The sequence below is a fragment of the Etheostoma spectabile genome, chromosome 3 (genome assembly GCF_008692095.1).
Source record: "Etheostoma spectabile isolate EspeVRDwgs_2016 chromosome 3, UIUC_Espe_1.0, whole genome shotgun sequence".
In the NCBI taxonomy this organism is placed as follows: Eukaryota; Metazoa; Chordata; class Actinopteri; order Perciformes; family Percidae; genus Etheostoma; species Etheostoma spectabile.
This window is the reverse complement of record NC_045735.1, coordinates 9798734-9811965: the sequence shown is the minus strand read 5'-3', so window position 1 is coordinate 9811965 and position 13232 is coordinate 9798734. Positions and strand designations below refer to the sequence as shown.

The window sequence follows — 13232 nt, the reverse complement described above, 5'->3', positions numbered from 1 at the left end:
ACACACACACACAAACACACACACACACACACACACATACACACCACTCCAGTGGCGTCTACTGCTTGCTATTCCTCTTCATTAGGGTTCCAGAACAAGATGCTTGTCATGTAATTAGCAAGGGTTTTCTGAATGCCTGTGTAACACACGCTCTCATTAGAGAAGTGAGAGAGGGCTGAGAGTAGAGAAGAAAGGTGGCAAGGCAGGCCTGGGAGGCAAGTAGAGGGATAGCTATCTGTAAGACAGATGGGGGGAGAAAAAGATGGGGGGGGGGGAAGCATTCCAACAAAAAAGTGTTAATAGCAACAAGAAAAAATGAAAGTGACATGATGAGGGGCTTGATTTCTGATCTGAGTGTGCCAAGTAGGGAAGTAAGTGACAACTAGTTGGTCTGGACAAAATGATGACAACTTGCCTTAATCAACCGGCATGCTCATTGATATTCATATATTCAGGTACTTATTGTTCTTGCGAGAAAAAGAATTAAAAAAAAAAATTTGAATGTAAAGAGGTGAGAATCAATAAAACCAGTTAATACAGATAACAGGACATAGTCAAATGAATACATAAACTATAATACTCTGGCTATTCCTTTGAAGAATTACCTTGAGGTGGCATACACCTCTTACACACACCACTTAGGATGATTAGAGTTGGTTAATCTGAGCATATCCTATAGGAGAATTAGGGACCTGGTTGTGTCCAGTGTTTCAGTATGTCCCTGGTACTTTGTTGGGAGAAAGAGGTATCATTAGCTCCACTACATCCTTGTTGTGTTCACACTGATAACAACATCAGCGCTTTAGTAAAACTGTCGGCTTTGTTCAGTGCATCCAGCCCGTAGTGAGGTGTGTGGTTCAGGCTGCAGAGGAAAGCTTATCAGGGTGATGAGAGGGAAGAAGAAGCTGCTTGTCGGTGGCTGCTTTTCAACAGAGTCTGTCTTGTGTCCTGTGTCTGGCCTCCTTCCAGACACAGGACCTTCACCTCCCTACCACCAGACCAGGGCCATAAAATATTTGACTACCTAGTATGCTTTATTTTGAACCCAACAAGGTGACAGGTGGTTAGCGATAAGTTTGACAAGACCTTGTATCAAGTCCAAGCTCCCGCAGAAACAAATGTTACAAGATTTATTTATTTGACCCAGGTCTACACATTACCTGTATTCTGCGAAAATATTTTTTCCCAAGTAGTGGGATTTAACGTATCTACAAAACATTTTGTGTAAGAATGAGGACTAAGTGTCACTTTGATTAGACTGCATTCACTACTCACTTGTTGGTAAATTATTGTTTCATGTACTATAACCTGTATCTTTAAACTATTTTTAAAAGACTTGTAAAGCCATTGTATTTTATCCATTTAACACCTGCAGTTTATCTAACACAGTCAGTGTATTGTGTGATTCCACTTATCATAAATCCAATAGTATGGGTTTGTTTATTCGCTGGCACCTGTTCTCAATAGTTGAATTCTGCTGATAGCTGTGTAACTTTGGAAGTGTTTTAGAGATATAGCCAAGGTAGGTTAGCTCAGCGCTCCGCACAAATACGTTTAATTCACATGCATGCTTCAAATCTCCTCTGCGTGAGCATGTATTTATGACGTTTGGGACCGACATGTTGTGGACAAGAGATAAGAGACGGAATACTTTCTTGAGCAGCTCTTTACTGTTCTCCGACACATCCATGTTCCCGACACTTTAGCTTCACAACACTTCCTTGTTCATAAGTCACATGGGACTGAGCTGACCAAGAGAAGCTAGGAGACTGAGGTGAATGTAAGGAAAATAACAGAGGTAGATTCAGCCAATTACTGTTTTAAAGTTGCAGGTGAAAAGATCTATAATAATTGACTGTGTAAACTTGATTTTAGGAGAGAAGGAGACCTCTGCGGATAATTCAGATCCCGGTAAAAACCTCCTGAACAAATCCTAACCGGGTGAGACTGACTGCAATGATGGCATTCCTCCATCTTATTCTGTTGTTTTGGTTCAGAGGCCCCTAGCGCTAGAAAATTACTTCTTTTTTTAAGACACAAGGGACAAAAACTTAATATAGTAGCCAACTGACTAAGAGGATGGGTTGCTATGGACAAAATACACACGGCACTACGCTGGTATGAGCAAACTGCGTTTAACCATGTATCCAGCTAATTTAAATGGCTGACTTTACTATTTTTTGTAAACAGTTGACTTTATTTAATATTTTAAGTGCCGTTTTCTTTTGCAGGGTGAAAATGCCCCACCAAAACAAGTTCCTCCCCGAGACCAATTTCCAGAAACACCGTCGCTGCGACCAGAGCTTGGCGCCGCCCAAGACGATTGTGATCGAGAAGGCACAGAGGTCATGGGGTGTTCAGGCTGGATGAGTTTCGAAAACGCTCTGAATGGAGACAAAAGAGCCAAAGTCAGGAGTTTGTCATCAGTAGGACAAATCATATCTGTTCAGAAGGAATAAAATGCAGTGGCCGGTTGCAGTGCTTCTCCAAGGTTCTCAGCAGCAGGTTCTCTGCATGAATTTTTGAATGTAAGGTTGGGTACAAGCTGGCAACAAAGCATTTTTCAACGTCTAGTGCGTTGTGGTCACACGAAAAAGCTTCTAGCACAAGACAAGACTGCAGGTCACCATATGTTTTGTAAGAGAAATCCAATTCTTTAATACATAATAACTTCGGCAAATTGCTTATAATTCCCAAGTCAGTCAGCAAGTAAATCATGCTCTGCCTTCATCAAATTTGATGCAATGTTCAAGATTGGAGAAATTATGTTTCTAAAAAAGAGTGTTTGCTAAGTGAAAGTACTGGGATAACTCAATCCCTCAGGTCTACATTGGGGTTCTCTCTCTTCCACTTTCGCTCTCTTACTCCCACTCTCTAGCTCCCTCCATCTTTGTCTCTTTCTCTCTCTCTCTCTCTCTCTCTCTCTCTCACACACACACACACACACACACACAAACACACACACCCACACACACACACACTCATGCAGCCACGCAATCTCTGGCCCATCTCTCATCACCACTGTCTGGCAGGGTGCTGTTTCTTTGTTTCTCTCCAACTTTTCACTCCCAGTCTCATGCGCCAATTCCCATTTCCAAACGCCAGCCGCCCCCACTCACCCACACCCCACTCACCCCTACACCCACCTCTTACTGTGCAGAAACAGGGTTATTTTTAGAGCTCAGTTGATGGTTTAAGGACGTTAAGTCCATATTGTGCCGTGGATTTTCAGGGAGGAAACAGGCTGTTTCTCTTTTTGCCCCGTAAACTCCATTTCATTTCCTTCTCTGCATCCTCTCTTTCCTTCTCAGAAGCCCTCTCTGTAAAACACCCCCCTATTAACACACTTTCTTTTTCATCCATAGCCTAGCATTAGCCTCTTTCTTTCTCTAACCACCCCAACGTACCATCGCCATGCTCTCACCTTGTTCCTCACATACACAATTCTATAATTTTCTCATTCTCTTTCTTGTCTTCTTTCTCTCTCTTCCTAGCAGCAAAATGTTTTGATATCCTCTACATGCAATCTGTGCCTGTCATCATGCTGCTCACCCACTCTGCTGTCTGTCTATGGATGAAGATGCTTTCAGTAATGTGACTATTTTACAAACTGCTGTGAGACCTGGATACACAGTGCTGTGTTACCAAGTCTTCAGTTTGTGTTTGTGATGCACGCAAAAATATCATAAAAACAAAAGTGCACACACAATACCGTGTCTCATAAAATTCTCAAAATACATTGGTAGACTTTTCTGTAAATTCAACTCTGGTTTTGTACACTTGTCACTTGTATGCAGGCTGCTTTTTGTCAAATAGTAGAAAATTCTAAAAGAATCTTAGCTCATAGGAAACATATTATTTTACTTATAACTTGTTTAAATTAGTTATGTGAGATAACATAAAGGTTCAAAAGTTTGTAACTTATTAAAAATAAAGGTTTCAAGCACAAGCTTGACAAGACAAAGTGCTGCTCTTCCAATTGTTTTACAGCTCAACTCTGCCCTCTATCTCTGGGTCTCTGAAATACAGGTACAGTACTTCAACAATCATTTTATCAGCAGCATGACCCAAGCCAAAAACTGTTTGGCTTTGAATAGAATTCATGTGAAATGCTTTTGTTTTTTTATTTTTTTGTTTTTTATTTTACATTTTATCCATTTCTATCTCTTTGCCAAATTGGAACAAACATGTTTAAACATACTTTTTCCTCAAACACTACCTGACATACAGTTTGAGCTGTTGAGGTCTTCTGTCAGAATTCAATCAGAGAGCTGGCATGGCCACCTACTGGCTTCTGTGCGTCTCACCAGCCGTCTCAAATTGCCCTCACCATGTGTTAACACTTTGCTCCCCAAATACTCATGATGACAGCGTTGCTCTGTCTCTTTAAGGCCTGCCGTGGAATGCTGTGGTTTTGCCTAGGCGTTTGGGGTAGTGCCCTCACCCACACATAAACACAACCCTAAAAAGTGACTGTGACTCACTCTCCTTCTTGCTGTCCCTCTCTTCTTTCATTCTCGGATGCCTCCCTATCCCTATCTGCCCGTGTGAGGATTTTTCTTGTGTTGTTGCAACCTGTGCATTAATTCTACTTTGCTTGAGTGTTTCAAAGAAAACAAAGTTCTACTGCCCTCATCTAGCTGGCACTGTGTCAGAGCATGGCAGCATATGTTTCCTGTTTCACATGTTTGTTTGTGCCATAGGTGAAAACGGAGGGTGCCTTTGTTATCTTTGGCCATGTTGATCCCACAAGGCAGCTTAGAATAGGAAACAAACATCTTATCAGGCAGATATTTGGACCCAGTATTTGTTGAGTTTGGATAAATCACAGGTACACGTATCAAATAACGTTTCAAAAAGAAGAGAAACTTAAAACTTAGGTTTCCTTAAAACCTCAAAGACCTTTTTAAATAAAACATCACCTGAGCTAATCTGCACAAAATGTTAATTATCTGTGCTTGTTCACAATGTCTCCCATTTTAAACAAAAGGGTTCCAAAGTCCTCAATTAGCTTGATTCTAGCTTGAGCCAGAGAGCCCTCCAGTGGTGGGAGTTGGCAGTAGCTTTCCCCATGAATAGGATCAATGGGCAAGCTCCCTTTATTAGATCCAGATTTGACCGTCTGAAGGCACAGATGAATGATTTTTGTAGTCTGGTGAGCAGCCCACATCGGGTTCAGCCTGTCAGACATGTCTGGGGGGACGTGGGGGAGGAAAGAGAGACACAGGCCTCAAAAGCCTTGAGAATGCGGGACAGGGGTAAACCCTAAACCTGAGAGCTCAGCCCGGGCTAGCAGCCTTCCAGGGAACAACACTTTTCTTATTGAGCCAGCGGGCCAGACCCAAATGAGAGGTGACAGCATATTCATTTCACTCTGTGTTTTTCTTTAAGGGCTTTTTAAAATGCTGCTGAATGATGAGCGGTCAGTGGATTTATAGTGCAGGGGATGATTTAGGCTTTCTAAATGGCACTGCTTTCCTCCTGCTCTCGCTCGCCCTGCTTTTTTCCACAGGAGCTGTCATTTTCAGAGGCTTTATTTCAGCCTTATGTTCATGTAGGGATGAGTACTTCCTGGCAACTAAGATTGATTTAAAACGTAAAGTGAGCCCCTTGTTTTCCATGCCCAGTCTGGACCAGAGGCAGGGTGTGTCCACACTTACAGCTGAATTGACAGAAGATAAGTGGTCTGGGAAATCCATGTATACACTGTCATAAAAGAGAAATGCACCATGTTTTGTAGTATTGTGAAAATTGATTGTATGGACACACTGTAGATGTATAAAGCAGAGAGCCAGACATTGACCCAAATACACTCTCTTTTCTTTTGATTAAATGCATACCAGAACATATTATTTGCAATGATAACATGCATTTCGTCTCGACACCACATGTCCTTCCCAAAACCACCACTCTCCCAAGCTCTCATCTAAGCACAACCCCGGGGGCAAGAATACCAAGACTGAACGGATGAGGTCACGTAGTGGATGTATCCGTGGTTTGCTCTGGACCTGATGAGTGGCAACACATCAGGAGGCATTGGGAGGTCGTTAATTTATAGGGATGCTATTACCTTCATAAATGCTTGCCTCATAAAATGACTGCCTTGCTTTAATTTAATACTTCCCCTTGCTAATTATCAGCACACACACAAGAGGGCTGCTCTCTGCACTCTGTATGAGCTATTTTCTATGGACAGGCAAAGTAAGAGTTTTGATACGTTTCTTTGAATTTTGTTGTTGGGTTGTATCTTTTAAAGTTTGGCAAATCAGCACAACTCTGTTCTTCTCTTTGTCTTACAAAAGAAGCTGTAGAAAAAAAGAGGAATCCAAGGCACTCTTCTTCCAAATTATTTCAAAAGCTTTTATTTTACTGTCTATTACACAATGGAAAGGTTCAGGAGAACTGTTGCTATGCCTGGGTTGCTTCTCACCATGTCTTTTACATTTTCTTGCCAGTAAAATACAGGCTTTTTAAATAATTTTGAAGAAGAGTGTCTTGGATTTCCCTTTTTTCTATCCTTGATTGAATTCCCGACCCCAAAGAGCACCTTCAAACATCTGACTGAACTTCCTGCACCCTGGACTTTTTTTTGTTTTTCCAAAAGAAGCTGTAGCTTTGGCATCATGGCAGTCTATCATAGTGTAGAAAGTGTCAGTTGTGTTACCATGGTATCATGAAATACATCTCCTGTTTCTCGATTAGGACTCAGTTAAATCTTTAAATCACTTCACTACTTTCACTACATAAAAAGGATAAAAATATGAAGGACTCCAACCTTTTTTTAACATGAGCCCTGTGCTGTTCCATGTCTGGCCCATGACTGCCTTGAAGCTTGCATGAAAAGATTTGATACTCTGCCCTGCCTTCACTGGTGCCACACTGCCATTTTCTCTGTCCCAGAGGAGCAAAAAAGAAAAAAAAGAAAAGAAAAGGTCTGGAATTAGACCGATCTCCATCTTCAGATCATCTCTCGGTAGCTCCTTCAACTAAATAAATAACTCATTACAATTTCAAGTAAGGAGCTTCATTTACTCTGGGCGATGTAATCGCAGATGTCTGTAGGTTGCCCACATCATCTCAAATACAAGTGTTTTTGGTGGAATCCCAAGAGAATAAGCTCTGAAATGTTAACATACCAGTGAGGAAAGACTGGCAGTTGACTGCATATGGGAAATTGTTGATGGCAGATTGCTTAGCCTCACTGCAAAGTGAGATTAAGTTTGCTAAAAAAAAAAAAAAATTCCAGGAGGTGATTCTATCAACAATATGAAAGCATATACATACTAAATAGACAAAAAGACAATCAACAGGGAGTCCTGTGTGAACTCTAAACCAAGAGGCATAATTACCCCCACAGCCACATTCCACATGTAATGTCAATACCATGGCAAAAACAACAAGTCCTGGATGGTGCAAGTCTCAAGAGTTGATGAAACAACCAGACAAAGGACCTGAGGCATTTGCAAATGTATTCCAATTGTTTTTTTTTCAACTCCTTAAAAAAACTCAAGAAAGTGTGTTGACACATAGGGCAAAGCAATAAGAATGTTGACAGTCACAGTGGATCAGTTGAACCCCCTTTGATGGGTTAAACAGGCACTAATAATTAACCTCAGATATGAATTGACTTAGTGTAGGTCTAGTTGAAATTACTCTTTGTCTTCTTTTCAGTGCTGTAAAAGATCCTGTTTCTTCTCATTTTACATTGATAATGGGATTTAACTTAATATGTGATGTTTTCAGTGCTGATGAAACATTTGAGAATGAGTTCTGACAATAAGCTCATAACTTAGTACCATGAAAAGCATTTAGTTAATGGGCACACTTAGTCTGGTGTCCTATAAAAACAGATAATGGCCATACCTTTATTAATATCAGTATTAACATTAGCTAATATCAGACTATTTAATTTTTTTTGGAGAATGTAATAGCTGCTGTTCAAATGTGTTAGAAAACTCCTTCTACTGTATCCTGAGGAAGGCAACAGCAGGCGCATAAATGCCATTTTTCAGTAAAACGGATGTTGGAATGTCCGTCCATTGTTCCTTGCTGGGAACACTATTATCAGTGTTGTTGTTTTTAATCATTGCATTAGGAAGCAGTGCCACAAACAGAAGGTCTAGCCGGTGATGAAAGAGACGACCTTTTTACCAGATGACCCCCAGCATTGTAACAAGTAAATCAGTGTAATATTCCGTCTTATTTTCTAAATGATTGTTTAACACAATGGAGTGTCGTTATTTTTGTTACTTCCAAATGTTTCCAGACGTTTTCTGTCATTACCTTACTATTTGCCAAAGAATGACACGTAATAGGCCAGTCATGAGCAAATAATGCATGTTTTATGATGGATGCTTGTTGCAATTAGCACATGAAATAGACCTGACGTACAGCAGCATATCCCACAACTTACACTCATCTTTGGCGTGTGTTAGAGCTTTTCCAATTTCCAAACAAACAAATAAAACGTTACAGGCGACTTCTCTGTTTCACTTTGGTTGCTCTGCGTGAAATAGCGACCTTGATGAGGCTGTAAAATGCTATGGTTGGGCGACTTTCCTCACCGTGAATTGCCCCACATCCTATGGGGGACTCTTCGAAGATGAGGGCAGCGATGTGAAGGAAATGAAGTTAGTGAACTGAGTGGGGTCAACTGAGCAGGAAAAGACAAACCCTCTGCAGAGGAACTCGTGCTGCTGGTTGTATTCCTGCGGGAACTGTCACCATGAGGACAGACAGGAACATGAATGAATGTCTGCAGAGAAACTCCTGAGTGCATGCTGCCGATGGCAATTCAAATTCATTGTACTGATTTAAAGTCAACATTATAGCAGGCTATGTATTGCTACGTGAATGGATATGTTGCAGGAGTAAGAATGTGTGGGTTGTAGAGTAGGCTATAGAAGTGTGAAGATTAAGAAGATGCTCTATATGTTCCAGAAATGGGCTACTGCAGATCAAGATTGGTTCTTGTGAATGATCTTTTATGAGGAGAAAAAAGTCACATCAAGTGCTTTATGTAGTTCCAATACATCTAAATGTCATTGGTCCACCTTTTAATTGCGGAAAAAACGTGAGAAAAAGGTCAATTACATTTCTTAGAGCAATATTATGTTTTTGTAAGGATGTTTGTAGGGCTTTGGAAGTTCTCTGACTGTCCACAGAGCAGTTTTATTACATGCACCAGTGGTGTTGGTATGTTGCGTGTACTTAATCACAAGTGAATACTAATAACTATTGAGACATCTGAAACTGTATCGATTTTTTTCCGACACTTTCCTTCACCAAAATACTTTATAAAGCAGATTTATGAAGCTCTTACTCTCTCTGCTTTCCCCTTATTTCATGGTTCAGTGGCCTCACACGGCAGGCAAGGGGAGGTTTTCTCTCGCTGCTCATTGGTCGCGACTCTCCCATCTCAGCAACATTTCCATTCATACACCCGGCGCTCCTTTTCAGCCCCTTTCAAAAATAACTCACTGTCATCATTATTAGAAAACGGCTTTGCCTGGACGGGACTAATTGTTAAGAATTGGCGAAAGAGTGATTTAATCGAAAACGATCAAACGACCGAGAGAAAAACGACAGGTGAGTGAGAAAAAAAAACCACTTCGCGTTCGCTAAATGTCTTTTCTCTGACAAACTCTGCAGCAAAAATATCCATGCCGGAGGAATATAAATCATTTTCACTTGTTTCATTGCTATTGTTGATGCGCAGTCACATTGTAAAAAAAACAACAACAAACAGATTGCACTTCGATTGATCTAAAAAAAAGCAGATTGAAGATTGAAGTGTATGAAACTGCCTCTATTTCAAATAGAGTGTGTCTTATTGCTCTAGTCTTGTTATTCAAACGTTTAAATTGGCAAAGGTCTAAGTTAAATATTGGTTTTGCAATCGAAAAAAAAAAACTGAACTTTTGTGAGCTCACCTCTCACTCTATGACTTTATGGGGCTTTAGTCGAATTAGTCTACATGTAAGATGAAAAAATGGAATGCTTACTAGCTCAAAATCAGTTGGCTCTCGTTTATGATGGATAACAGCAAGGTAAGATGCTTAAAATGTAACACTAGAGGGGTCCCGGCCCACGGGGCTGTCTCGGAGGGAGGTTCACGCCGTTATTCAACAGTCCTCCTCTGCCTAATTGGCTGCAGATGCGGTGTCCTATGCACTTCTTACCGCGTAGACATTGGATGCATTTGGGGAACTTTATGAGGCGAGCCCTGCGTTTGCCTGCAGGAGCCGAGAAGACAAAAAAAACAAAAAACATTGGTCCTCTACATTAAGCCGTGCCACGTTCATACATAACCGCTCTCTTTCTTGGCTAATTTATCATGGGGCAGGAATTCAATGAAAAGAAAAAAACTTGGACCTGGAATTGTGCTGTAAAAAAAGATACATTATAGTGCTATTAAACCCCCGATCGTGTGTAGGAAGGTATAAATCCCCCTTTTTTATTGTATGATTTTTCTCTTTTTTCCCGTTGAATTTCCCTGTCAGGAATTGGCACGAGATCACTCGGGCGCGTCTGCATCTAACACTAATTACGCTCAAATGCAGAGTCGGTAAAAGGTTCACGGTTGTATATTTATAATCTTCCTGACAGGTCAGAGCACACATGCTACTGAACAGGAGAACGCAGTCCCATAGGCCTTGTTAAGATATGTTGAACTTTAGTGGTGCGTCCTGAATGCCAATATAGTGGTCTATATACGTTCATTTGCTTTATCACACAGTCTATAACAACCATTATGCCGCTGCCTTCCTAATAATTGCAGAAGGAGGGAAGGGCTAAAGACACCGTCCTCTAAGTGCCCTTTCACCCTAGACTTTGTAAGCTGCACTTATTAAAGCGAAAAGTGTTTCAATATGTGGTAAGCTTTAGGGGAAAACGTGATGGGGGTTGGGAAGGGGCCCTCTTCTTCTTCTTGCTCCTATTGGGCGACTTGGAGTCATTCATCCATGTTACCAGTAGGTTGGTGGTGTAGGTAGGCTATACATTGGTTTTGTTAATGCTCGCACAGTGGTAATTAAAAACCTACCCCTATCTAATCCACCTCCAACCACTGTGGGAGAAAAACGAGGCATCTACATGAATTAATCAAAGGGTTGTGTGTACAGTCAGACATACTTTGACTTTCCCTTTATTTTGATAGAAGTGGTTACCCATGTGTGTAAATTCACATAACCCGCGGTTCTGTGTGCATGTACGTTGTCCAGCACGCAGTTGTCAAGTGTAAATGTTTTACTGACAACAAAAAAATGTAGGCCTGTTCGTGGATTTTTTTTTTGGCGCTTGAAAGTTTAACAATATTTCAATTAACCCATAAAATAATAGGCTACATGTAGAAATAAAACAATAAAATCGAAAAACGACTGCTAATGTTATTAAGTTATTATTAATTCTCTACATTTTCCTTTTCTCAGGGCCCATTGGACACTGAGCACCCTTGGGCCTGTCTGTCAAGTAGACATGTTTCAAACTGTCCCTGACACGTCGTCTTACGTCAAGGTAAGACACCATCGTCTCTTCGATCAGGTAATGTTGGCAGTTGACAAACTGGGGGTCCTTTCATTTTTTTTGTACTTAGGCTGTTATGTCCAACCATATCTCCTCACACTCGAGTCATTCCAGTCTTACTGTGTCTTAAAGTGTTAAAGCAATCACTCAAGCAGTGACTATTATCTATAATTATTTATATTAGAAAGAAGTATAAGGACACTTGTTTACAGTTAATTTGCTAATGCTGATTTTAAAGGAGAAAAATAAAAAAGGCTTCTTCTTGTAAAATGATAATAGTAGAATAGAAGAGTAGAAGGAGCTTTGCACAGATGCCATGAATATTGCATTTGATTGCCAACTTGTTATGTAGTAAACGGCTGCATGTTTACGCTGTAAAGTCACTTGTTGAAATGTGGCTATTCTGTGGTCTAGCTGAAGTGCCAAGATCGATTCCACTTTTGCCGATTTTGTTTGTCCTAAAAATGCTGCTGTTATGACTTATTATTATGTTTGACGTCATGAGTCTCTCTCTCTCTCTCTCTCTCTCTCTCTCTCTCTCTGTCTCTCTCTGTCTCTCTCTTTCCCCGCCACAGTCCTGAGAATGTAAATAAAGCAAACAGCGCACATCTGGTTTTCACATAAAAAACGGCATCGTGTCACACGTGGCGCAGCGTGAATACCTGCAACTGCTACATTTCTGAGGCACTGAAGTCATTAAACATTTTTTTTAATATAAAACCTTGTGTGTGACCATATAATGTCCACATAATCTCAAATTTACCATGTATTTAGGTAGTCAGTTAATCTGGTAGCATGACGTTTGCTCACATCCATCATAATAACCTTCCGAGGGTGACTGCTCCGATTGTGCCTGATTAAAATGAGCCATTGTAGAGAGGCGAGCTGGAGTAATATCTTCATAATCAAGGAATTTTTCCAAGGGCGACTTGTTAATGTTTTGAAGACTTATTCCCCCTTTGAATAAGGGCTCTTTTCATCCAGTCACAGCGTTTGTGCCACTGCAGCAAGACTCGGCGTCTCAGGCCTCAGAACAATTCCTGATTTGTTGTGAGAGTTGAATAGCGCGGATGTTTGAGGAGAAAATGTGTTCTTAATTGAGTCTTTCTGCTGCCTAAAAAAAGAAAGGAGGCCAATGAGGGACAAACAGGTTAGTGGCACTTGGGCATGGAACAAGTTATCTTTTAATTTTACAGTGCTTGCATCTCATAGCTGCTTTGATTTGCTCTGGAAATGCAGCATTATTTCTTTTTGTTCTGACTCCAATAACGTTGTTTTTCTTATTCTGCTCGGATTCAGGGTAGCGTGTATATTTTGCGTGCAAGTGCTTCACTCACTGGCTCACTCACATTCAGGGAGATATTGGTCAGAATGTGGCACGCCTCAATTCAAAATCTGAAGAAATATTCTTCATTCAAGCGAATCCATGGCCCAACATTTGGTTTTGTTTGGTTAAGGCCAGGCGAGACTGGAACTCTCCAATAAAAATAAATCTCAAATTAATTATGGCCTAGAGCGAGGGGCCAGACAGTTCGTGCTTATGTGTGCTGCAGACTCCATTTTTTGCCCTCAGTATTTTGACCGAGAGAAGGAATGATCCGAATACAAGACTGATGTCTAATAAACAGCACAGTAAGCAGGCTCACATTGACTGGGGCTTTTTTTTTTATTTGGAAAAGTCTCTCACAACACTCTGCACTGGAAGTAAT

The 13232-nt window shown here is 40.8% G+C and overlaps 1 protein-coding gene across 5 annotated transcripts in view; it reads left to right on the top strand.

The window, feature by feature from the left end:
• Positions 1-9322: 9322 nt before the first annotated feature.
• fli1 (Fli-1 proto-oncogene, ETS transcription factor) overlaps positions 9323-13232 on the top strand; it is a 32545-nt gene continuing 28635 nt past the window's right edge. For 2 of the 5 annotated variants that reach the window (XM_032506343.1, XM_032506286.1), the window contains exons 1-2: positions 9323-9588; positions 11430-11541. In XM_032506343.1, the coding sequence (XP_032362234.1) occupies positions 11476-11541 (66 nt within the window). In that variant the 5' untranslated portion in view covers positions 9323-9588; positions 11430-11475. The remainder of the gene's footprint in view (positions 9589-11429; positions 11542-13232) is intronic. The other 3 variants (XM_032506301.1, XM_032506292.1, XM_032506277.1) reach the window with 2 other exon arrangements.